The sequence below is a fragment of the Schistocerca piceifrons genome, chromosome 3 (assembly GCF_021461385.2).
Source record: "Schistocerca piceifrons isolate TAMUIC-IGC-003096 chromosome 3, iqSchPice1.1, whole genome shotgun sequence".
NCBI classification, from domain to species: Eukaryota; Metazoa; Arthropoda; class Insecta; order Orthoptera; family Acrididae; genus Schistocerca; species Schistocerca piceifrons.
The window spans coordinates 492,599,278-492,626,388 of NC_060140.1; the positions used below are offsets into that span (position 1 = coordinate 492,599,278).

The window sequence follows — 27,111 nt, forward strand, 5'->3', positions numbered from 1 at the left end:
AAAACAAAATTTGGACTTGGAATTAAAGTCCAGTGAGAAGAAATAGAAACTTTGAAGTTTGACGACGACTCTGTAATTCAATCTCTGTTGATCCGTCATGGACAGACGACTTCAGCTGGTTAAGTAATTGTCAATATTAATGAAATTCTCCAACAGCCGTGTAACTAAGATGTTATTTTATTTGATTTTGACGACAACCAGTTTCGGCATTCCACTATGCCATCTTCAGGCCCCGTGAGCGTCTCTCAAAACAAAACAAAAAAAATAATAATAATATCATACAATACCATATATCCGCAGATTTCGTGAATTCAAACAGTGATACAAGTGCTTCATTCGAAGACTTGGTAGCTGCTACCAAGCCTTCGACTGAAGCACTTGTCACACGGTTTGAATTCATGATATCTAGGTATATATATCTCTGTGTGGAATTATCGTTTATTTTGAGAGATGCATATGGGGCCTGAAGATAGCTTAGTGGAATGTCGAAACTGGTTGTCGTCAAAATGAGATAACATCTTAATTACACGGCTGTTGGAGAATTTTATTGATACTGACAAACACTATAACTCTGTCAGAGACAGCAAAGGACTTCGAAGGGCAGTTGAACAGAATGGACAGTGTCTTGAAAGGAGGATGTAAGATGAACATCAACGAAAGCAAAACAAGGATAAAGGAATGTAGTTGAGTTAAATTAGGTGCTGCCGAAGGAATTAGATTAAGGAACGAGACACTAAAAGTTGATTAGTGTTGTTGTTTGTGCAGCAAAATATGTAATGATGGCCGAAGTAGAGAGGATATAAAATGTAGACAGGCAATGACAGGAAATGTGTTTCTAAAGAAGGAAAATTTGTTAACACCGAAGAGAGAGTGAAGTGTCAGGAAGTCCTTTTTGAAAGCATTTATATGGAGTGTAGAAATGTGTGGAAGTGAAACATGGACAATAAACAGTTTTGACAAGAAGAAAATATAAGCTTCTGAAATATTGTGCTACAGAAGATTGCTGAAGATCAAATGAGTGGATCACGTAACTGATCAGGAGGTACTGAACTGAACTGCAGAGAAAAGAAACTTGTGGCACAACCTGACTAGAAGAAGGGATAGATTGATAGGATAAATTCCGAGATATCAAGGGACCCGAATTTAGACCTGAAGGGAAGTGTGGGGGTAAATAATCCAGGAAAGAGAATAAAAGATGAGCACAGTAAGCAGATTCGGAAGGATGTAGGTTGCACAAGTTTTTCGGAGATGAAGAGGGCTGTACAAGATAGAATAAAATGGAGAGCTGCATTAAACGAGGCTTCGGACTGAAGGCCACAGCCTGCCGCGGTGGTCTCGCGGTTCTAGGCGCGCAGTCCGGAACCGTGGGACTGCTACGGTCGCAGGTTCGAATCCTGCCTCGGGCATGGATGTGTGTGATGTCCTTAGGTTAGTTAGGTTTAAGTAGTTCTAAGTTCTAGGGGACTTATGACCTAAGATGTTGAGTCCCATAGTGCTCAGAGCCATTTGAACCATTTTTGAAGGCCACAACAACGACAACAACACTTTACTAGTAAACGCGCTATGATCGATATGTTGTCACCACATTCAAATAAATACTTTCCGGGTGAAACTGCAACTTGAAATAATTTTCACTTATGGGATTTACGTTGTTCTTTTTTTATTTCATACACATATATCCTTTCATTACGTCTTAGTACAAATGTAGCTAGTTTAGCTAACATAAGCAACTAGCAGTGGCGATAATTCTGAGCCAAGTCGGAAGAAAGTGAACTGCTATTGTGCTCTCTTGCAGTAAGCTGCCTTAACTATTAGGTCAAAATCATTAGATTTAGTACTGAATTATGCACCTCAAAAATAACTACAAACTACAAAAATTCTGAGAGTGGAAATGTTTTTCTTTTACAGTTGAGTCACAATCGCCATTTTTCTGCTCGGTGCTGAAACTGATGACTTCAAGAGACAAACATCATCATTGTTGGTCTACCGTAAAAGATGATCATATGTTCACCTGAGTTGATACTTAGATTTTTCTACAATCTGGTACTGCGTAAATTGAGGTAGCTCTTATGTAGTATGTAGCGAACATCGAGACAGAGCACTGGCGGAAAACATTTTTACTGAATTTAGCCGATGACATTTGAACGGCTGAACTGACATTCCTGGCAAACAACTGAGAACCATCGAGATTAAACCAATAATCAAAAAAATATTAGTGCATTAAAATCTGACCTTTCGTTTGGGAGCTACGATGCCTCAGACAAATATTTCGTTTGAGAGCTGTGATGCCACAGACAGATACACTGATATAAACGGCAAACTTGTTACACCAGTCTGTATACGTCGGGAGCTAAAAACAGTTCCAAGCTCTTTATTAAGAGAAAGGTTTGCACTGGCTGCCAGCTACAAGAGAAAATGTTTTTCCTAATATTCCCAATTGGATATCCCTTTTGCCTCGCCATCAGATTGGGGTGGGGATTTTCCTGCAAAAGCGAAGCTTTACTGGAGCCATCCCTGCCACCACATGTAGCGCAAAAATAGAAAGAACTGTTACAGCTAAGTCATTACCTACTTTTATGAAAGCATTTTACCGAATCGTAAAGTTATTGGTAAAAAAAAGAAAGAAGAACAGTACAATAGTAATATTTCAATAGACAGCTCAGACTAAACGGGTGCTTTAGAACTTTATCCAGATGTTTCATAAATTAAACTAACATCAATTTGCGTTCGTTTGTTACGTGTTATTTTGCTCGTATTTAAGTGTACATATCATGTCATCCTTGAGATTAGGGTAATTTTATTTGTGTCAAAAGTGAACATATTGTTGAATGTTCTGTGTGACAGTGTAAGAAATATCGTAATTTCATTCAATGAACTGAACATTTGCCGAAGTACTGACAATTTTCACAACCCTCAGGTGCGTCGATACTTGTACGTGTGGTAAAATGTATGGGACAGTTTTGCGTTCTGTGGGTATGAGAATCTGTGGCTATTTACCAGAAATTGCATGAAACACCAGTAGCACATAGTGTGTAATCAGCTTATCTGAAAAGACAATCTTTTTTAATTTATGAAGCAGGGAAATCGAATATGACTATCATTCACACGCCCACCGACGTGTCCACCTCATATATTCCCAACTTTTTCTTTTAACTGGCTATCATTTTAAATTGATACTGCATCCCATAAGGTTTTTGTATCGCTGGATGTGATCTGTTTTTGGCAACTGAACCAAAATTACGTTACAAACTCTTGCATTAATTAGGTGTCGTTGTCATCACTTTGTAGCAACGGTAATGATGTGACGTTGCCATAACCCCGCAGAAAATTATATCGTAAAATAAAACCACGTTCGGTCATAAATAGTTATTTTTATTTCAATTCACGATGGATTTCAAGCCCTGGGTGTTCGTATTCAGGCGCTTGATCATTCCACACCACTCTCTGATTTTAAGCTGCTACTGATCCTGTTAAAGAGTACACTGATAAGCCTAAACATTATGAGCACTGCCCACCATCACGCTGGATACCATCCTAGGGAGGAATGGGGTGTAAATGGGGAATTTCATGGAGATAAGCGACTTTGACAAAAGGAAGATTGTTATTACGTAGAGCCTGTGAACGAGTATCTCGGAAACGGCGAAGCTAGTCGAATGTTCACGTGGTATTGTCGTGAGCATCTATGGAAAGAGGTAGGAGGACAGTGAGTGGAATTACAACAAGGCGCTAAATGGTTGGGCCTCCACGACTCTTCAAGAACGTGAGTTTCGGAGGCTTGTCTGCTCTGTAAATTTGGATAGATTGTGATGTGTGCCATCTCTGCCGAAAGAGCACAAAGCTAGTGCACGCACATGTGTGTCTCGCAGCACACCGTTCGCAGTACACTGTTGAACATGGAGCATCGCAGCAGACCACGGCTTCGTGTTCACATGTCGACCCAACGACATTGTCCATTACGATTGCAGTGGCTACGTGAACACTGAGATTCGACCGTCGATCAATGGAAACGTATCGGCTCGTGAATCACATTTTTGCTACGCTGGGCAGATAGTAGTCCCCACAAACGCCGTCAGCGAGGTGAACGACGGCTCGAAACGTGCAACGCGCCATGGACGCAGGCTGGTGGGAGCAGTACTACGGTATGAAAGACATTCTCCTACCCTTGCATGGAACCCGTGGTAGCAATAGCAAACACACTGACAGCTGCGAACCACCTGCATCCCTACCAATTGTCCGTGTCTCGGAGCCAGAATCGTGCTGTAGTTGTATGAGGAGCATTATAATGAACTCACGTTGATGTCTCAGCGTCCAAATTCGGCTGATGTAAAGCTTGGTGCGTAGACATCTAAAACCACATATCTTCACAAATCTACCAACCAACTGTCAGATCCGTGATATATGGAATCTGTGATGTATTTCATTCCAAAGACGGAAAAACAAGCTATTGAGCAGGCTCATCAGTGTATATTCCATGGTATGTGCTTAGAGAGCCAGTAGAAACCTCAAATCAGAAAACATTATAGTCTCATCAAGCACCTGTAGGTTGAGCCTCTAGGGCTCGAAATAAACGCCGTTTATTGAAATTAAAATGAAGATTTATTAGAGAAAGCGTCTTTCTTTATTTTACGAAAACGGTGCGTTCACTGAAGTAACAGTGACACCATTGGATAAAATCAAGAAAATACCCTTTTAAAAGGGTAAGACAAGCTCCATATGGCCTTTAGCTAGCTCTCATGAAACGCTGCTAACCGTTAGTCCGATGTCAAGGGTCCGAAATGTCAAAACGTAGCCAAACAACTCGACGAAGTGAATCTGAAAGAAAGGGCACTAATTGTCTGACATCATGTCAACAAACACGAACTTCACTGAGCAGACGCAGTTAGTGTAGTTGAAACGTCCACTGGTGCAACGTTTGTCCAAGCCACGCCTGTAACCGGTCTTCCCGGTCACGCACCCAATTCTTTCGATGTTAAGTGCTTTGTGCAAATTAGCACTTGGCAAAACGCGCACGTGTGTAGGCGGCTTTGCGCTGTTATCACATTATCCTGCTTGACAGCACCTGACAGCTAGCTACAACCTGTGACTGTAGTTTATAAATCAGCTCGAATCGATACATTATATCGCTCTGTCATTGGAAATGATTTTCGCCGTTTGTGGCTGAATAAGAGATGATTATTGATTACATTCGCTTACCTTCAGTAGAGAGTAAGACCCATACAGTTTAATATCCCTTTGCCGACGAGGTCACAATAGGCGGAGCCCTTGATCTTATAGGGTTGGATTGGGGAAAGAAATCGGCCACATTCATTTTAAAGGAACCACCTCATCACTTACGTTAAGCAATTTAGAAAAATCACGGAGAACCTAAATCTGGGTGGCTAGATGGACGTTCGAACTAGCGTTCTCCCAGATATGCGTCCAGTTTCTTAATACTGCGCCATCTCGTTCAGTACCAAGTTTCACTCTGATGGAACTACATCCACAACTCAGTGTTTGATCGGATATGTGCCCAGGGAGTGCATATCCTCCTTGTTGGTGTCTGAAGGGTTTGAGATCAAATAACTTGTGGTTTAAATGGCTCTGAGCACTATGGGATTTGACATCTGAGGTCATCAGTCCTCTAGAACTTAGAACTAATTAAACCTAACTAACCTAAGGACATCACATACATTCATTTCCGAGGCAGGATTCGAACCTGCGACCATAGCGGCAGCGTGCTTCCAGACTGAAGCGCCTAGAACAGCTCGGTCCCACCGGCCGGCAAATAAGTTGTGATAGTGGGGCATAATACCCCTATTTGGTCCTCAAATCATTCTGACACGATTTTGTAGTCTTGCGCAATTGTTTTGTCTTGATAACAGTATAGGTCTTCAGAGGACTACTCCGAGAAAACAAATTCGTACGTATCACCAGCTGGTAGTTTCTTTTTAGATACTTCGGTCGTTTGCCAGTGAAAGACGACCAAACGTGTAACATGGACCTTTCCCATCAGTGCCTCATTTCAACTATCCTATAACGTACCATTTACAATAGTCAATGTCTCTGCGCACTATCTTGTAGGGGTAAATTTTCTGTGTCATTGGGCAAAGGTTGCACGGAGTTAGATACACACTGAGGTGACAATGGTATTGGGATACCTTCTAACACCGTGTGGGACCTCCACTTAGCCCGCTTAGTGCAACAATTCGACATGACAAGCACTCAATAAGTCGTTTGAGGTCCCCCATAGAAATATTGAGCCCTGCTGCCTCTATAGTTGTCCATAATACGAAAGCATTGCCTGTTCAGGATTTTGTGCGAATATGTCACATAAATATTCAATGGGATTCATGTCGGACGATCTGTGTGGCCAAATCATTTGCTTGAAACATCCAGAATGTTCTACAGACCAGTCCTGAACAGTTGTGGCCCAGTGACATGCTTGGGAACATGAAGTCCATCAGTGGCTGAGAAGGGTCTCCAAGTAGCCGAACATAACCGTTTCCAGTCAATGATCAGCTCAGCTGGACGGAAGTTCCCAGAAAATTCCATGTAAACCCAACCCACGCCATTATAGAGACAACACCAGCCTGCCCAGTGCCTTGTTGACAACTGGGGTCCATGGCTTCGTGAAGTGAGCGTCACGCTCGATCACTACCATCAGCTCTTATCGTCTGGAATCGAGGCTCATTTAACCAGGCCACGGTTTTCCAGTCGTCTAGGGTCCAGTCGATATGGTCACGAGCCCCGTTGCTGCGCTGCAGGCGATGTCGTGCTATTAGCAAAAGCAGTTGCATTTCCATCTGCTGCTATAGTCCATTAATGCCAAATTTCGCCTCGCTGTTCAAAGGGATACGTTCGTCGTACATCCCACATTGATTTCTGCAGTTATTTCAGGCAGTGTTGCTTGTCTATTAGTAATGGCTACTCTGCGCAACTGCTGCTGCTCTCAGTCGTTAAGTGAAGGCAGTCGGACACACCACTGGCCGTGGCGGGAGGTAATCCCTGTGATTTGCTATTGTCGGCACACCCTTGACACTTGGATCTCGGAATACTGAATTCCCTAATGATGTGCGAAATGGAATGTCCCATGCTTCTAGCTACAACTACCATTGCTCGTTCAGTCTGTTAATTCCCGTCGTGCGGGCGTAATGACGCCGGAAACATTTCCACGTTAATCACCTGATTACAGACGACAACTCTGTCAATGCACCGCCCTTTTATACCTTGTCTAACGCCATCTGTATATGTGCATGTCGCTACCTCATGACTTTGTCACCTCATTGCACGTCTATAATGCGAGAACGCTGCAGCACACCCCTACTTGAGCAAATGAATTTCCACGTGAGGCGTCTAATAGTCCTCAGTAACGATAAATTGGCCATACTATTCTCCCAATGGTTTGCGACGCTCACTAGATGTGGATGATATTTCTATATAGCAGTTTTCGGGGTAACAAAAAAATGGTTCAAATGGCTCTGAGCTCTATGCGACTTAACTTCTGAGGTCATCAGTCGCCTAGAACTTAGAACTAATTAAACCTAACTAACCTAAGGACATCACACACATCCATGCCCGAGGCAGGATTCGAACCTGCGACCGTAGCGGTCGCTCGGTTCCACACTGCAGCGCCTAGAACCACACGGCCATTCCGGCCGGCTCTGTGTAACATCAGACGAACATAAGGGTTGAGAGTTTCTACAACCGCTTGCAGCCGGTAGTGATCATGATATCCAAATCAGAATTCTTAAGGAAGAAGCTGTGGAAGCGAAGTTTCATCTTTTTGTGTGCATTGGGTGGACCCTGTTCAGACATGTCCACGTTCATGCGCAGCTTAACAAGAATTTTTTTCCAGTCATCCTGTCACAACATCAGAAATAGACTCTACCCTTTACTTCCAATGGTCAGTGTAGCGTTTGTGTGAACAGAGTTTTGTTGATTTTTCATTTCCGTATCAAAAGACACAGCTGTAATCAGTCAGCCTACTCAAATACCTGGGTGCAATGATTTGTATAAGTGCGAAGTGGAAATAACCTGTAGGCTCAGCCGAAAGTAGAACATGTAGCAGACTTACGTTCGTTGTTAGGGTACTGGGAAAATGCAACCAGTTTAGAAAGAAGACTGTTATTACACTTGTGCTACCTGTTCTACAACATTGCTGAATGTATGAACGCCTACCACACACAGCAAACAGGCGATGTTAAACGAACGCAAAAAATGGCAGCTCGAGTGGTCAAAGGTACAAGGTCATTATAAATGATTAAAGAGCTTTCATAAATTCGCTGTAGCAACGTTAATATTGTCACAAAACTCAACACTCATCTAGAAGAACTCGAACAGTTTTGTATTGCTGCAGCCGCACCTCAGATTTCCGCCACAAGAGGGCAGCAGTGAGCAGTTAGGCAAGATAATGAGAGGCGCCGAGAAAGCGCATGTTGTGCTTGAAATGCACTACAGCAGTCTGCTCTATCAGTGTAACACTTCGTAACGAAGTTCAACAAAGATCCACCAACCGCCAGCTTTATTCGACAGTGGTATGCGCAGTTTCAAGCATCTCGATGACTCTGGAAGGGGAAATCGATGGATCAGCCTGCAGTGAATGAAGAAACGGTTGACTGCGAGCAGGCGAGTTTTGCACGTAAGCCACAGAAGTCGAACAGAGCAAGCAGAGAGCTGAACTTACCACAACGTATCTTTTGGAAAAACCTAAGGAAACGACTGAAGCTGAAGCCGTACTGCTTCGTATTGCTGCTAGGTCTCCAATGACAAAGCCAGACACTTTCAATTTTTGACAGGTGCAACAGCTTATGGAAAAGGATTAATTTTATGAGAAACTCACCTTCAGTGACGAAGCAACGTTTTTTGGTTAATGGCACAGTGAACGCGCACAATATTCGAACCTTAGGCACAAAGGATCCCCACGTTAACGTGCAGCACATTCGAGATTCACCAAAAGGTTTCAAGTTTATGGTCCTTCTTTCTTATGTGTAAAGACTGTTACATGACACGTGTATCTCAACATGCCACAACTGGAGACCGACAGTGTTCATCTATCAATAGGATGGTGCTCCGCACCACTTCCACGAAGATGATAATGTATCCTTACATGTGAAATTGAGACGATCGATCGATCGTGATGGGGATGATGGTCAGCAGTTCATGCAATCGCCTCCACGATCTCTCGACCTAGAGCGATAAGATTTTTTTGTGTAGTCTTAAATCGATACGATTTTTTTATGTAGGGTTATATGCAGCAGTCATTGTTTTTGGCCCGTCTACCAGCAAACCTACCAGAACTGCGAATTCGCATCAACAATGCTTTTGAACAAACTCAAAGGGACACGCTACACCGAACATGTGAAGAAGATCGACTTGGTATTTGCAGCATCAGCAGGGAGCGCATGTGGAGCCCTTGGAACAAGTCAGAAAAAAACTTTACGAGTTTTTCTAAAAGTCCTTTGATAATATGTCAAATAATTTAGCTGCAGTAAGTCTGTAAAATCGTTTCAATCATTTATAATAACCTTGTGCTGGGTGTTTTACAATGTTTAATGATTTCAAATTTGAGTCACGCGCTAAAAAGAAGATACAGCGACTGTCTTAGCATTGCCTAGCGTCAAGTTTCATTCCATATAGTCCACAGCTCGTGGTCGTGCAGTAGCGTTCTCGCTTCCCACGCCCGGGTTCCCGGGTTCGATTCCCGGCGGGGTCAGGGATTTTCTCTGCCTCGTGATGACTGGGTGTTGTGTGGTGTCCTTAGGTTAGTTAGGTTTAAGTAGTTCTAAGTTCTAGTGGACTGATGACCATAGATGTTAAGTCCCATAGTGCTCAGAGCCATTTGAGCCATTTTTCATCCCATATACAGGTCAGTAATCATGTCATGCTGGTTGGATGGTTCATTGATTTGGGGAAGGGGACCAAACAGCAAGGTCTAATCGTATTAGGGAAGGATGAGGAAGGAAGTCGGCCGTGCCCTTTCAAAGGAATCATCCCGGAATTTGCCTGAAGCAATTTAGGGAAATCATGGAAAACCTAAATCAGAATTGCCGGACGCTGCTCCTGCAACAATACTGAATTCGGTAACAAACTTCTATGCTACTGCCACTGCATCGAATCGAAAGCCAACCGGCCCTCAGAAAACCGGACTCCCGAGAACAATGAACGTGTGCGTAGCAGTTTTCAGGCAAGACACCGTTTGTAGCTACAAAAGATATGTTCAAAAACTGAGTGAAACGCGTCAAGGGATGTGTAGCCGCGAATGGTCGTTATTTATCCGATACAGTATTTCGTAATTCCGGTCTGCCGAGTGCTGTTGGCAGCGGGTGCACTCGGCCCTAGTGAGGCAAACTGAGGAACTACTAGATTGAGAAGTAGCGGCTCCGGTCTCGTAAACAGACATACGGCCGGGAGACCGGTGTGCTGACCACATGCCCCTCCGAATCCACATCCATTGATGGCTGTGGGCTAGGGGTGACACGGCGTTCGGTCGGTACCGTTGGGCGTTCATAGCCTGTTCGGGAGTAGTTTAGTTTAGTTTTAGTATTTCATACGCTTGAATAAATGTTTTACCTTGCGTAAAATGTTTAACTTCATTTCGGGATTAGTTTGTGTGTTATTCAAATTTTAAATCATTAAAACACTGTGAAAAACCCTGCATGTTCCATCCGTGGGAGAACGTCACAGCGATACTCAAAAACTTGAATAGACAGATGCTTGAAGAAGAATTTTCGAGAACCAATATGAAGTGAGGTATCTGAGAATATCATTCCCATAGGGATTGAGAAGCTAAGCGTGCACTAATTACAACACGCAATGAGCCATTTAAGTCATAATTCTTCCGATGCTCCATATTCGAATGGAATGAAAGAAACCCCAATTCCTGCCATGATGAGAAGTACCCCTGTCATGCCCATCAGAATGGTTTTCACAGTATAGCCTTAGAAGTAGATATAGAAGTAATAGTTATTTCTCGAAACAGCTTGCTGTGAAGTAATTTTCAGTCTCGAATAATGGCGCTACCAGAGAGTCAGTTAAACGCGGAACACCCAGCGCACCAGACTGCCGTCTGCTCGCTACTGGAGACAACTGCTGCGCCACTTGCAGCACGCGACATGTGGCGGGTCAAGCTGTGCTCCAGGTCCAAGCGGCGTCCTTCAGCTGTTTTATGAGCTCCCATACAAGCCTGTGCCAAATAAACAAGACCGCGAGGACTGGAAACGAAATGCGTGACTAACACTCGTTCTTAGGTCGCAGCAAGAGTTTATGTGCGTGTCGCTCGTAATGTTTTCTCTAGCTTCGGATCTTAACATATGTTCGTATATTAACTGCTCCATTTTACCAGTTGTATTTGAAACAACAATTTAATAATCATTGAACACATAATTTGTTGGCGTGTATTCCAGTGTGCACAAAAACATAATACACTACTGGCCATTAAAATTGCTACACAATGAAGATAACGTGCTACAGTCGCGAAATTTGACCGACAGGAAGAAGATGCTGTGATACGCAAATGATTAGCTTTTCAGAGCATTCACACAAGGTTGGCGCCGGTGGCGACACCTACAACGTGCTGACATGAGGAAAGTTTCCAACCGATTTCTCATACACAAACAGCAGTTGACCGGCGTTGCCTGGTAAAACGTTGTTGTGATGCCTCGTGTAAGGAGGAGAAATGCGTACCATCACGTTTACGACTTTGATAAAGGTCGGATTGTAGCCTATCGCGATTGCGGTTTATCGTATCGCAACATTGCTGCTCGCGTTGGTCGAGATCAAATGACTGTTAGCAGAATATGAAATCGGTGGGTTCAGGAGGGTAATACAGAACGCCTTGCTGGGTCCCAACGGCCTCGTATCACTAGCAGTCGAGATGACAGGCATCTTATACTCATGGGTGTAACGGATCGTGCAGCCACGTCTCGATCCCTGAGTAAACAGATGGGGACGTTTGCAAGACAACAACCATCTGCACGAACAGTTCGACGACGTTTGCAGCAGCAAGGACTGTCAGCTCGGAGACCATGTCTGCGGTTACCCTTGACGCTGCATCACAGACAAGAGCGCCTGCGATGGTATACTCAACGACGAACCTGGGTGCACAAATGGCAAAACGTCATTTTTTCGGATGAATCCTGTTTCTGTTTACAGCATCGGTGTTTGGCGACATCGCGGTGAACGCACATTGGTAGCGTGTATTCGTCATCGCCATACTGGCGTATCATCCGGCGTGATGGTATGGGGTGCCGTTGGTTACACGTCTCGGTCACCTCTTGTCCGTATTGACGGCACTTTGAACAGAGGATATTTGAGACGTGTTACGACCCGTGGCTCTACCCTTCATTCGATTCCTGTGAAACCCTACATTTCAGCAGGATAATGCACGACCGCATGTTGCAGGTCCAAAATGTTCGACTGCTGCCCTGGCCAGCACATTCTCCAGATCTCTCACCAATTGAAAACGTCTGGTCAATGGTGGCCGAGCAAATGGCTTTTCACAATACGCCAGGCACTACTCTTGATGAACTGTGGTATCGTGTTGAAGCTGCATGGGCAACTGCACCTGTACACGCCATCCAAGCTCTGTTTGACTCAATGCCCAGGCGTATCAAGGCCTTTATTACGGCCAGAGGTTGTTGTTCTGGGTGATGATTTCTCAGGATCTACGCACCCAAATTGCGTGAAAATGTAATCGCATGTCAGTTCTAGTACAATATATTTGTCCAATGAATACCCGTTTATCATCTGCGTTTCTTCTTGGTGTAGCAATTTTAATGGCCAGTAGTGTAATTAAAAAGAAACACAATTAAAAACGAAGATAACGACCTGTAGAGCGACAATGATGACCACCTTAACGAAATATGCTAGAAAGGGACATAGACTGGTAGTAAACAAATACATGTAAACGGTGATGTCTCATATTGCTTTCTCAATAAGAAAACAGTATTTATTGGTAACGAGGGAAGTTACTCTATTTCATTATCCTGTAATGAAGATAATCTTATTCAGAATGTCATTTCCGTTATCAGTAAAAGTGTTCCGTTCCTTATGAAGGCCCTACCTAGATAGTTTACCGTTGCAGCTGTCTGTCTCTATGTCTGTTCAGCATTATACCAGTATTAAAGGAAAGAAAAGCTGACAACAGGTGCCTGTTGAAGACTATAGACTTTTCGTGGACTGGCCCCAAGGTGGAATAAGTAAATAAAATCAATAATTTTAACGTCATAATCTGATTATTCAGAAAATTACCTTTCATCTGATATGAATTTCTAGTTGATCAAGTTGTTATTTCTGAAGACATCATAATTAATCTTTAATTGTTTCGCTATGAGACCAATTTTGCCCGACGATTTGAGATCACCGTCGGCTTGCCTTACCAGCGGACTACAGCCTCGTGCGGGCGCGCGATTTCTCGGTCCTAGTCTGATTAACTCTATAGCATTGCAAGATGGTGAATGCTGATCGACGGTAGCCAGCTGTTAGTTTCAAATCCAGGCGACGGTTACCTGCCGCAGAATGACAACACGAGAATGCCCGCCGTTTCCGCAGAAGTTGCCAACCCCCGGGCCGTGGCTTCTGGCCGCTGCACAAGGGAGCTAACGGTAACCGCAGCGCAGGTTAGGTCTGCTACACGGCTCTCTTCTTGTCGGCGGAAACTTGCTGTATCGCCGGCTCTTCGGCCACAAAAGTGGGGAGAAGCGACGTGATCGCGCAGTTGTGATTAACTGACGGACTTGAACGGAGGTGAGCAGCTACTACGGTCACGAATTCGGGACCAGCCGCCATATTAGCGTCGGTGAGCAGGCTTTCTGCACCTTTTGCGACTATGGATTCATCCCCGAATTTACATTTAGTAGCGGTCGTAGTTATGTTGCTAACGGTTCAGTACGCAGTAGACTGGGCCCTGTTTAATAAGATACCGGAATAGTAGTTTGAAGTGCCTTTCCCGGGCTTCCGTTACCTTTTATGTTAGTGAACAAAGTTCTCCGTGGTTTCTCTCCTCACACTCATCCGTAGTTCTAGAGCTAGACTGTTTTAATTCTGTGCCTTTCATACGACTGAACGGTTTATAATTTATGTTCTTGTCCTCCAGCAAGAAGCAATAGGGCGTGGTCTTCAAATTTTACTGTTATACTCGTGTATCAGGCTATCTCGCCAATTCATTACGTATTATTGGAGGAACAATATAGTAGAGGATACACCGGTATAGACGTATTTTCTCTTGTCGGTAGCTTCCCTCTGTACTCCAGTCTATTACGCTAATTAATCATCAACTGAACCTGTTCAAAATGTTTCAAATGGCTCTGAGCACTATGGGATTTCTGAGGTCATCAGTCCCCTAGAACTTAGAACTACTTAAACCTAACTAATCTAAGGACATCACACACATCCATGCCCGAGGCAGGATTCGAACCTGCGACCGTAGCGGTCGCGCGGTTCTAGACTGTAGCGCCTAGAACCGCTCGGCCACTCCTGCCAGCAACTGAACCTGTGCTAGAAGTGAATTAGTTCGGTGCCAGCCACGGTTGGTACAGCAGCCGACAGCTAGTTGAAAGACATACCTCACCGCTTACAGGAAAGCAGAGAAATCGTCTACAATTTTGCCACTTCTGTTCAGTTTAACCTTTAGCAGTACTTACGCCATTGTACACAGCAGTCAAAAATCGCCACACGATGAATAGTCCAGTGTTCTAAAACCATCAGTTATATGACAGAGAGATAAAGAATCTATCCGAAGGATACACTTCAGCTAAAGTGGTCTGTACTCTCACTCAATAAGTGATTGGGATCATTGCAGAAGGACCTGCAATTTAACACGACCAATTGGCGGGCATTTGTTAATCGAGAATTATGCGATGTTAATATGCCTAGAGCATTTATAGGGGCAAGCGATCGACACAAAGCTAATTACTCGCAATATACAAGTAAAATACGTGGTAATATCTTATACAGCTAATTAAAGTCGTCAAATATACACACCAATAAAGATTGCCAGTGTCAGATAACAGAGATGCACTCGCTGATAGAATTACAGGAATTATTTTGCGTACTGTTCGCATCACCATCATATTAATTACAGCGCATACAAAGGTTCATAAACACGTTAAACAGCTGCCCGTCGGTAACAGATTTTCGAGGAAGCATTAATACATATAATACAACCAAACTGCTCTCTAATTCCCTATATTGCAGTAAACTAAATCGACGACGGGAAAGGATCCTGCAAGAACGAGACCGGCGACGACTGTAGAGAATCGTTCAACGTGACGGAAATGCAATTTTTCCACAAATAGCTCCTGATTTCAATGCTGGGTCAACATCAAGTGTCAGCGTGCGAACCATTCAACGGAACGTCAACGATATTGGCTTTCGGAGCCGAAAGCAAACTCGTTTACCCTTTCTTGATGACTGCACGACTCAAAGCTTTACGCCTTGTCTGGGCCAGTCAACACCGGCATTGGACTGTTGATGACTGGAAACATGTTGCCAGGTCGGACGAGTCTCGTTTCAAATTGTATCGAGAGGATAGATATGTACTGCTATAGAGACAAAATCATGAATCCATGGACCCTGCATGTCAGCAGAGGACTGTTCAAACTGGTGGAGCTCTGTAATGGTGAAGGGCGTGTGCAGTTAGAGTGATATGGGACTCCTGATAGATACGCCTTTGACAGGTGAGACGTACGTAAGCATCCTGCCTGATCAGGTGCCTCTGTTCATGACCATCGTGCATTCCGACGGACTTGGGCAATTTCAGCAGGACAATGGGACACCACAAACGTCCAGAACTGCTACAGAATGGCTCCGCGAACACTCTTCCGAGTTTAAACACTTCCGCTGGCCACCAAACTCCCTAGACATGAACATTATTCAGCATATCTGGGCTGCCTTGCAACCTGCTGTTCGGAAGAGATGCCTACCTCTCGTACTCTTAAGGATTTATGGACAGCCCTGCAGGAGTCATGGTGTCAGTTCCCTCCAGCACAACTTAAGACATTAGTCGAGTCCATGCCATGTCGTATTGAGGCACTTCTGGGTGCTCGCGGGAGCCCTACACGATATTAGACAGATGTACCAATTTCTTTGGCTCTTCAGTGCATTTCAGAACGATTGGCAATATGGCTGTGGCGTCGGGGCCCCACCACATTCAGTGGCACTTCATTGTCGGTAGTGAGGGGCCTGGCCGCCTATTCCATCTCGTCTCGTCTCGCCCGGCCCAAAGAGACTCGCCACCATGTGTGCCAAGCTGCCTTCGCTCAAGCAGACACAACTGAACAACTGATGCCTCCGTATCGCCTGCCGCTGTCACTCGACGCTGTCACAGGCCAATTCAACTGCGATGCGGTTACCGTCTAGGGAGACTTAACATGTACTGACGGAATATTTCACAACAGCAAGTAGGAATTGTGCGACACAAACGAAGGTTGGTGGGTGTGGTTCTATGTCTGAAAGATTATGTCTATTCAAAAAATGGCTCTGAGCACTATGGGACTTAACATCTATGGTCATCAGTCCCCTAGAACTTAGAACTACTTAAACCTAACTAACCAAAGGACAGCACACAACACCCAGCCATCACGAGGCAGAGAAAATCCCTGACTCCGCCGGGAATCGAACCCGGGATATGTCTATTCAAACTTTGTGCCAGTAGCATGCGAGTGGCTATAGTAGCGCCACTATGAGGATCCAAATTAGGTTGTGAGCGTTAGTTGCCTATGAAATTGGACGTGGTGAGAGTTAAGAATTCTCCTTCGGTGATAAAAGCACCATTATCTACACCTCACTGAGTGTGAATGAGGTTGTGTAATAGGGCTACGAGAAGCTGGATATTCCTTCTGCGATATTGCAGATGGACATGAAAGGAATGTAGCCACTTTACGTGATTACTAGCAACTGTGGTCACAGGAATGTACGGTCGCAGGAAGAGCGGTCTCCGGACGACCGCATGGTGTTACCGAGAGGAAGACCAACGTGTGCTGCGTGTGTCTCTGCCACATCGTACTACGGCTGCAGCAGCAATTTGAGCAGAGGTTGGCACCAACTGCCACAACGAACTGTTACAAATGGGTTATTTCAATGACAGCTGCGAGCCTGACACCCTGTAGCGTGCAGTCCATTGATCCCAAAGCACCAACTTTAGTGGTAAAAAGCGAGAGTTCATTGTTGCGTTTTCTAACAAAAGCTGGTTCTGCCTCGGTGCTGTGGGTTGGTTAGAAGGAGGCCAGTTTAGGGTCTACAACCAACCTGTCTGCATGCGAGACACTCTGGACCTACACCTGGGGTTATGGTCTGGAGAGCTACTGCGTACGACGGCTGAACCACTCTCGTGGTTATCGCACGCCAATCTAGTGATTCGACCTGTTGTAGTGCCATTGATGAACAGCATTCCAGCAGTGTTTTTCATTATAATTACGCTAGTCACATACCGCTGTTGTTGTCTAACACTGTTGACGTGCTACCTTGATCTGCTCCATCACCAGTTCTGTATCTCCAACCGAGTATATATGGGACATCATCCACAAACAGCACTAACTGTCCTTGTATTGACTGACAAAGTGCAGCAGGCTTGTAACTCTATCCAAAAACTGATATTCGACACTTGTACAGCACAATGCATGCACGTTTGTGTGCTTGTATTCAACATTCTGGCGGTTACATCTGTTATTAATGTACTAGCATTTCACATTTGCGATGGTATATCTCGTGGTTTCATTAAACTGTCATTTTTCAGTGATAATTACTTACATTTGTTACCTAGACAAATATATTCGCGAAATTTCATTAACACGATTATTAGTGTATTTTTCTTGGATCCAATCCAAGACATATGACTATACATTTTGTGTCCAACCCATGGTATATTTCTAAAATTACTTAAAGGTTTTAACAGGATATTGAAATATTAAAATTTCTTTATTCAGTTGCGTATTTCGGAAGGCATGATTTTTGTCAAGAAATGGTTTGTTTTTTTACTTACATCATAACATTCGCAACAATACGTTTCTGAACTAATTTTAACATTTAATAGCTGTTAAACAGACCAGGTGTTCCTAATAGTTGTAATAACTCTTCCAACTGGCGCACATATCCCAGCAAAGACATTGTAAACTCAAGCATTTCCGGAATGTTGCAACATGAAATATCACTCTTTTGCCACCTTAAAAGTTGCCTCTTTGGCAGCACACTCCATTTCACTGTTTCTCCAAATTTCGGATTAAGGAATTCTCTTACGTTTCGTGAAGCAGTAACATTACTGTCTCTTCAGCGTTTAGCTTTTTTCGCGTGGTCTCTAGTATTACATTTTCCATTATGTGCAATAGAAAATTCTCCGGTATACAGCATGCGCTACACACTTTATTATTCTTTCTATAACACAACTTAAAAAAAGTTTACGCTTGCCTGTTAACATTAAACATGCACGACCTTTTCCCCAGTGCTAGTGGATGAGACCTAAAGTTCATAGAGATAAAATGATGAAAAAACCTGTATATAACTTGCTTCACTCACGAAAACAACGTAAACACATTGTCTCTGCTGTGTTGTCAAACGACTAAGTAAAATGTTGAGGTAGAACTGGTAGCCATTCCACCAACGTTTGTACTTGCTTCACGGTCGACTGAGGGAGGCACGGCTGTAAGAGAATATTAAAACAGATCCTCACAGTCATAAAATTCTCAAACCCCGGACATTTTTGCGACCCCGGATATTACCCGGACAGCATTAAAAAACCAGGACTGTCAGAGATATTCCCGGAGGTATGTGAGTCTACATCTAAGACTACACTTATTTAGAAAAACAGCAAGTGACAAACAAACTCCGAAGTCATAACTATCCTCGATTGGTTTTATCATCATTCTGGAAACCCAAGGATTGGTGAAACTACATCTGCATGTATATGTATACCCCACAAGCCACCTTGCGGTGTGTGGTGGAAAGTACTTTGTGTACCATTGTTACTAGCCCCCTAGCTGCTCCAGTAGCGTATAGTGATTGATGGAATCTGTCTACTTTTATCTTCATGGTCTGTTCACGAGATGTACGCAGGAGAAAGTAATGTGTATGTTGACTCTTCGGAAGCCACGCTCTCGGAACTTTACTAGTAAACCGTTACAAACGCCTCTCTTGCAGTGGCAATCGCTGGAGTTCGTTGAACATCTCTGTGACTCTGTCGTGTTAACTAAACGAGCGTGTAACGAAACGCACTGGTCTTGACTTTCGACAACAAGTGTATTGGTCGTGTCTCGCCTATAACACTGTCTCCCCATCTTCAGCTTGAACCCGTCGGACTTTTTATTTGCGTGTGTGTGTGTGTGTGTGTGTGTGTGTGTGTGTGTGTGTGTGTCAGGGAGGGGGGGGGATATAGAGGCTATGGTGTATTATTGCAATTTTGATAGTGACAATGGACTCCAGGAACCCTTTTGGATTGTTGGGAATGAATTTGAAAAATGCCTGAAAATTTTGAACGGTGGCCATGTAGTACACCTATCGTAAAGTTTTTGTCCTGAACTGAATACCTGCAGATTGGATCTGTTATAATGCGTTCATGTACTCATTCACAAAACGTCGCACCGGCAAAACCACTGATTTGTGGATGTATTTTTATTAGAATTATTAGTTTGTTTCATTCTCTTTTATCACCCCATTCGTTACAATTGTTATAGTATAACATCCTCTACATGGTCATGCACAATGATTGAACGTTACGAAAATATACACATCAAAAAGAGTTTTACATCACTTTGGTTCCGAGAGTTCCGGAACCTATACAGAAAATTGGAACAGAGGTAAATATAAACATTATTTCCGCCCTTTCTATTGCTCATGAGAACTACACATTACATGTTGTACCACCATACAACGAGACCGTCAGAGGTGATGGTACAGATTGCTGTAGGCACCTGTACCTCTAAAACCCAGTATCACGTCCTCTTGCATTGATGCATGCTTGAATTCGTCGTGGCATACAATCCACAAGTTCATCAAGGCCTTAGGGTCCACTTGTCCAACTCCAACGGCAATTCGGCGTAGATCGTCCGGAGTGGTTGGTGGGACACGTCGTCCATAAACAGCCCTTTCCGTGATGGCCACTCCAGTCGAGCGATGTCGTTATCCTGAAGGAAGTCATTCACAAGATGCGCACGATGAGAGCGGGAATTGTCGTCCATGAAGAGGAGTGCCTCACCAATATGCTGCCGATGTGGCTGCACTATCGGTCGGAGGATGGCATTCACGTATCGTGCAGCCGTTACGGCGTCTTCCATGACCACACTGGACAGTGTGTCTAACGCGTTCAGTCTGACTGGGTTGCCTCTTCGACGATTGTTTGGTTGAAGGCATATGTGACACTCATCGGTGAAGAGAACGTGATGACAATCCTGAGCGGTCCATTCGGCATGTTGTTGGGCCAATCTGTACTGCGCTGCATTGTGTTGTGGTTGTAAAGATGGAACTCGCCATGGACGTCGGGAGTGAAGTTGCGCATCATGCAGCCTATTGCGCAAGGTTTGAGTCGTAACACGATGTTCTGTGGCTGCATGAAAAGCGTTATTCAACATGGTGGTGCTGCTGTCAGAGTTCCTCCGAGCGATAATCCTTAGGTAGCGGTCGTCCACTGCAGCAGTACCTGTTGGGCTGCCTAAGCGACGGTTTCTGTCTGTCTGTATCTCCTCCATGTCCGAACAACATCGCTTTGGTTCACTGCGAGACGCCTGGACACTTCCCTTGTTGAGAGCCCTTCCTGGCACAAAGTAACAATGCGGACGCGATCGAACCGCGGTTTGACCGTCTAGGCGTGGTTGAAAGACAGACAACACGAGTCGTGTACCTGTGTCCTGGTGGAATAAGTGGAAATGATGGGCTGTCTCATAGGCGCTAATCATATGTGGTTGTTTACATATTTGGGCGGCTGGTCCCGGCGGAGGTTCGAGTCCTCCCTCGGGCATGGGTGTGTGTATTTGTCCTTAGGATAATTTAAGCTAAGTAGTGTGTAAGCTTAGGTACTGATGACCTTAGCAGTTCGGTCCCATAAGATTTCACACACACACACACACACATTTGGGCACGTTTAATGACATCTCTGAACAGTCTGAGGGACTGTGTGTGTGATACAATAAACAAAGTCAACGTCTATCTTCAGGAGTTCTGGGAATCGGGGATCCACAGTCAACGTCTATCTTCAGGAGTTCTGGGAATCGGGGTGATGCAAAACTATTTTTTATGTGCTTTTTTGATGTGTCTGTTCATGGTGGTTCTCGGAGAGAGTAAAATGGCTGTGTATAAGTCATAATAATATTTATAGGTAAATTTGACATCTGTCATAGAAAATTCACAAGAATTGCTTTCGGCAGCTTGAGTGACAGCAGTGTTATTAAGCATTAAACTACCACCAACCGGAAAGTTTCTTTCAAGACTATTTGGCTCACTAGGGATGATTCTACTGGAGATTGTTTGCCAGTTCCTTTCTACAACTTTTGAACTGTCTCACGCACCCAGTTATAGGGCTAACTGGAGTTTAAGGTGGACTCCAAACGAAGGTGTACTCGGCATTTTCTTACTGTAATTAAAAATTCTAGGAGTAACGAGGCGTCAAACCGAAGAACATTGAATTAGTGAAGTTATTGTCAAGTTTGAAGCTTTTGGAAGCACTGAGGTAAAACATGGCTTTGTTACGTTAGTTAGTAGGGAAGAGCTCTGGGCGCAGTACATGCGTCTGTCGCTGCACATATTTGTCAACTTTTGTAAACAACGTTACGTAAATCTTAGGTCCAGCGGTGGCGTATTATATACGTTCATTTCACCCTGAAGGAATAAAAAAGCTTTTTTTCTGAGCCGAAAACAATGCTACGAATGCGAAAGGGTACGTATGTAATATTTGAAGTCTCCTGAGTGAGCGCGCCAAGTTTCCGTCACTTCAGACAGATAGCGTAGATGCATGACCGTTTTAAAATGGATTCGGTAGGTGACGTACGTTACAAGCAATGTGACGTCATTGAATTTTTCACTGCAGAGAAAGAAACTTTGGGGAATATTCAGAAACGCTTGTGCAAAGTCTTTGGAGCATCTGCTGACGACAGAAGTACAGTTAGTCGCCGGGCACAGTGGGTGAGGCCATCAGAAGGCGGTTCGGTGGAGCTCCACGATTTGCAGCGGTCATGGAAACTATGCACCGCTGTCGCACCTGACATGTTGCTGCGAGCTGATGTTGTTATTCGCCATTCGTGGAGGACATTTTGAGGACGATGGGGAGGTGATTCACGCAGTGAAGCACTGGCTCCACCACCAGCACAAGGATTGATACCGACAGGACATACATGACCTCGTTTCGTGCTGGAGGAAGACCATAGAACGGGATGGAGATTATGTGGAAAAATAGGGTGTGTAGATAAAACACCATTCTTTCCTCTGTGTAGTTCTCACTATGTTCAATAAAGACTTGCTGAAGGGAAAAAAAGCGGCGCTTTACTTTCTGGGCGACTCTCGCATTCCATAGTTAAAACTTGCTTTTCTGTTTACCAAACTAAGCAGTAGTTTACACATTACAAAACACTGAAATCACTTACCTGTCCTTGGAACTGGCAGGAACTTCGTTTTCGTCTGCCATTAAAACAACTAACTTCGTACAAATTATTACTATTTATTATTTATCTGATACATACAAAAATTGTTTCAGATTTTTTATTCTCAGAATGATGTGCTAAACGAACAAAACATATTCCAATCATTAGATTGCACTACACAACATGTAGCCTTGAAACTGAGAATAAGAAATTTATGGTCAGAATGGTACATTGATTTTGTTTATTAAGAAATTACTGAGAGGCTATGACTACCTTAACTTGTTCTGGAGGTGAGTTTAGTTTAGAGTAACATGTTGTTGTTGTGGTCATCAGTCCAGAGACTGGTTTGATGCAGCACTCCATGCTACTGTATCCTGTGCAAGCTTCTTCATCTCCCAGTACCTACTGCAACCTACATCCTTCTGAATCTGTTTAGTGTATTCATCTCTTGGTCTCCCTCTACAATTTTTACCCTCCGCACTGCCCTCAAATACTAAATTGGTGATCCCTTGATGCCTCAGAATATGTCCTACCAACCGATCCCTTCTTCTAGTCAACTTGTGCCACAAATTTCTCTTCTCGCAAATTCTATTCAATACCTCCTCATTAGTTATGTGTAAAATAATACTGGAATATTGGGAACATTTTAGGGGGGAGGGTAAATAAACAAGACAGTAGTTTCTCATGATATATCATTTTATTTTATTTTTTTTTCATTTTTGTGCACATAGCACCGAGATGCCGCTTAAATAAATTGTTAGCTTTTTATGAAGTGCGTCTCCTAGAAGTAGTGCGTCTTGACGACGGCGGGAGCTGCAGCGTAGGCTACAGGGGCGTGGTAAGCGGGGGCGGCGTAGGCCACAGCAGGGGCGGCGTAGGCCACAGCGGGCGCGGCGACGGCGGCCTTGACGACAGCCGGGGCGGCGTAGGCCACGGGGGCGGCGGCCACCGCGGGGGCGGTGTAGGCGACAGCAGGTGCACCCAGGAAGCCGGGGGCGGCGGCGGCGACGGCCAGCACGGCGGCGAGGACGATCTGCAGTGTCGAAGAGGACGTGTTTACAGAAGAAGGCCTTCACTTTCAGTCGGCTGTTGGTTCTTATAGTAATATACAAGGAACAGCGCTTACTGCAAAATAAAATCGGTTTTTTGACTGACAAGGCGGTGACGGGCTATGTCAATACAATGTTTGCGTGTAGCCCTCATTTCTACCTATCTGGAGCCGAAGCACGAAGAAAGAGTGCACAAAGTAAGAAACAAAGTACTTCTTGGATTCTTCTTGGCAAACGTCCTCTCACTTGCTCAGTACTATACGAAACCTGAAGGCCTCTCTAACCTTCCCTCCCACTGTTCTTGCTGAGCCTTAATTGAAACGGTTTTATTTGTGGCTACTGGATAAGGAGAAATCAAGGTTAACGGAGAGAATACCCTTCCTATGACACCTACCCTTTTTGCCTAGAAGGAAAACAAGTCTTTTCTTTACGAATATTAATGTTATTCAAATTCAAATTACAATGTTGTTTTGAATACGTAACAGTTCACACCTTTTACTTCGCTTATTGGGCCTTTAATTAACAGACATTTAATAAATCGCTAGAGTCAAGCAGTTAAATTTAGTTCCACTTCCATGCTGAGTGGGCCATTGCTGTTTTTGTTTCCAAATGAAATTGTCACAACAAAACAGTACACAGTAACCTCAATAATTGTCCAAAAAATAATATGACCCATCAATGTATGCTGCTGACTAAGAATGACGATACTAATCCAGCAATTAATTGTGTGTAACTAAGCGTACCCTCCGCAGATGAATCGATTAGTCACTCACCGTTGCGCTACCATTCGAAGGCATACTTCCACATCTATATTTTGTCAACACCTGCAAAGTGTTCAATAAAGAGCATACTACTGTTCCACGTGAACCTGTACTGTTACCTTCGCCTCACATTAAGGTGCATAAATAGCGTCATTCTATCTCTGAATTTTTGAGAGCGTCAGCAATGTGTGAGTGGTGTGATTTACTTCGTCATACCACTGTCAATAACACCGATAACAGTACCAGTTTCACTCTGTGTAATTAACGGTTGTAGCATATTTCCTGTAAATATTACTGCAGGGCAATCTGTAGTTAGAATTCTTGTGTAGCTGGATGTTGGTATCTCATTGGAAAAATAGTTTGGTGAACCACACGTCGTCATGTTAACATTGCGCCAATCTGACACTAGTATCAGGCTGGACGACCATGAAGATTTCAATTGAAATTTTTCGGGTTTCACCTCCAAATTATTCACCCTGTCCGTTTCTTGAAATAAGAGTATTTTATCCGGCAAAGTTTTCTTCCTTAAAAGTACACGTATCTACTAACACAAAGGTTGAGTTTTGTTTAGCCTTGTAAGCGACAGACGCTCTTAGCGAGACAGTGTCGATGCTTGTTGTATGTCAAATTTTCCCAGGTTTCCACAGAATGCTCTATGAAAACTAAGGAAACATTCTCAACACTGGTTTTCTCGCCCAAAGGAGATGCGCACTCAGAATTTAAATGGAAGCTGTTAAGGAATTCTTAGAGGCATCTGGAAGTCTTATTCGTAAACGGTCATTCAGCGAAAGGCAAGCCTAAACAATCTGCTCTCCTCTTCAGAGTAAGGGATTAATTCAAGAAACAATCTCACAGATGTGACTAAGTTCTTACGATATCCTTTCTTTCGAGAGTTCCAATTCCCGAAGTTATGCTAGAGAATTAGCAAAGGAACAGGCGGGTACTGGCAGAACTGAACCAATATAGGTGTGTCCTGTCTCGTACCTGATTAGCTTAGTCGGTATGGATGTGGCTCTTAACAGGAAAAAGTTTGATTTTAATCTGTCAGGAAGATTCAAAACAGGAAACACTTGAGCTGCCCAGCGAAATATCCATTCTGGAATCAACTTTAATGTAACCACACTGACATGATGTATGGACCAGAGTCTTTACTAAGGTCTGTGTGCTCATTTATATCTGACACTCTTATCTGAAGGTGAAGAGCAATCATTCGAAATTGCAATTGTCAAAAATGAAATATTTTATGGCTATAAGGGGAAATGAAAGCGTTTAATGACCTCAGCGAGTAGCCCAAGGTTTTTTGAGCTGGCAGTGACGTAATCATGACGCATATGGTTAGTACAGTGCTGTCTCTGCCGTTAAAATGAAATTTTACAAAGAGGGGACTTCTTGTTCAAGTAGCCCTCAGTAATCCTTCAATGTTGTGAGTATATGCAATTTCAGCCGTTACATCGAGGAATAACTCTTGGAAGCACGCGAAGTCGAACCCACTAGTTCCACTTGGCAGTCTCACAAAATGAATGCTCGGCGTAAATTTACGAGAAAAGCTTTACCACCGATAGTTAGTTCTACTTAACACGTGAATAAATTACACCGTTTCGAGGATTCAAAAATGAGACATTGGACTTCTTTCATCACCTCAAACATACTAACATACTATTCTTGGTTAGTTTAAAAAAAGTGAAAATATCTCGATCATTTATGGCGGAAAAATATACTGCTGTCCTTTAATGTAACAAATTATCTGTGGCAGCAAAGCCAAATGCAAATTGCTTTTCACTGAGAGCGGTAAGGTACTTTTATCAACATGAAAATAGTTCTTCGTCAGCTCTACAGTCAAAGTCGCAAATATGGTAAGTGCTGTACTTCAGGTCCCCCTAATATTTTCGCAGTACCTACATTTGTTAATAGCATAGGAAATAGGTAGGTGTTCACTCACCAGCTTGTACATGTTTGGGGTGTGGAGTGGTCGGCGGCTGCAGGCTACTGTGCTGTGACCAGCCTGCGAGCGCCTTTTATACTTGCCAGCACCTCCCACAGCGGCCCCGCCTCATTGCCAACAGCTGACCGCAGCGCGTAATGCATTACCTGGTACGCCCTTCAGGAGAGGGAGGGAGGGAGGTGGCACAGCACGGCCGAATTCGGACAGCTCTGCCATTGCGCTGTTGCGTACAGGCGTACGGTTTCGGCAGCTCGTTCCTTCGAGAATGTCCCCCTGTAGTATTTAACACGTGAAACGCAACTTGGCTTCTTCAGCTGCCACTAGTAGCATTTATTAGACACCCCACAACCGATCTCTCTTTATTAAACATATTTACGTACCCATCATCTTCATCGATGTAGCCTAAAGTCGATAAAAAGGATACTAGCACGTCATGTGAGTAGATAAATTTGTGATATAATTTTCTGGTACGAATTGGGGAAATTCATTTCCTCTAGTTACTTATAAATGAGTTGTATTCATTCATGTGGCATTAATTTACCTCTTTTATACTTAAACCGCGCGGGATTAGCCGAGCGATCTGAGGCGCTGCAGTCATGGACTGTACGGCTGGTCCCGGCGGAGGTTCGAGTCCTCCTTTGGGCATGGGTGTGTGTTTGTCCTTAGGGACTGATGACCTTAGCAGTTAAGTCCCATAAGATTTCACACACATTTTTTATACTTTAAGTTTAATGACCTTCTTAGATGTGGATCGTGATAATATCACCTTTGAATCCAACGCTCAATCATTTAGTAGACGACATTTTTATGTGGGAAGACAGCAG

General features: G+C 43.8%; 1 protein-coding gene across 1 annotated transcript in view; it reads right to left on the minus strand.

The window, feature by feature from the left end:
- LOC124788769 (cuticle protein 16.5-like) overlaps positions 1 to 26,410 on the minus strand; it is a 37,945-nt gene extending 11,535 nt beyond the window's left edge. Inside the window, exons 1-2 of the mRNA XM_047256052.1 lie at positions 26,285 to 26,410; positions 23,330 to 23,568 (exon numbers count right to left, since the gene is read on the minus strand). Coding sequence (XP_047112008.1) covers positions 23,330 to 23,568; positions 26,285 to 26,296 — 251 coding nt within the window. The 5' untranslated portion in view covers positions 26,297 to 26,410. The remainder of the gene's footprint in view (positions 1 to 23,329; positions 23,569 to 26,284) is intronic.
- Positions 26,411 to 27,111: the final 701 nt, after the last annotated feature.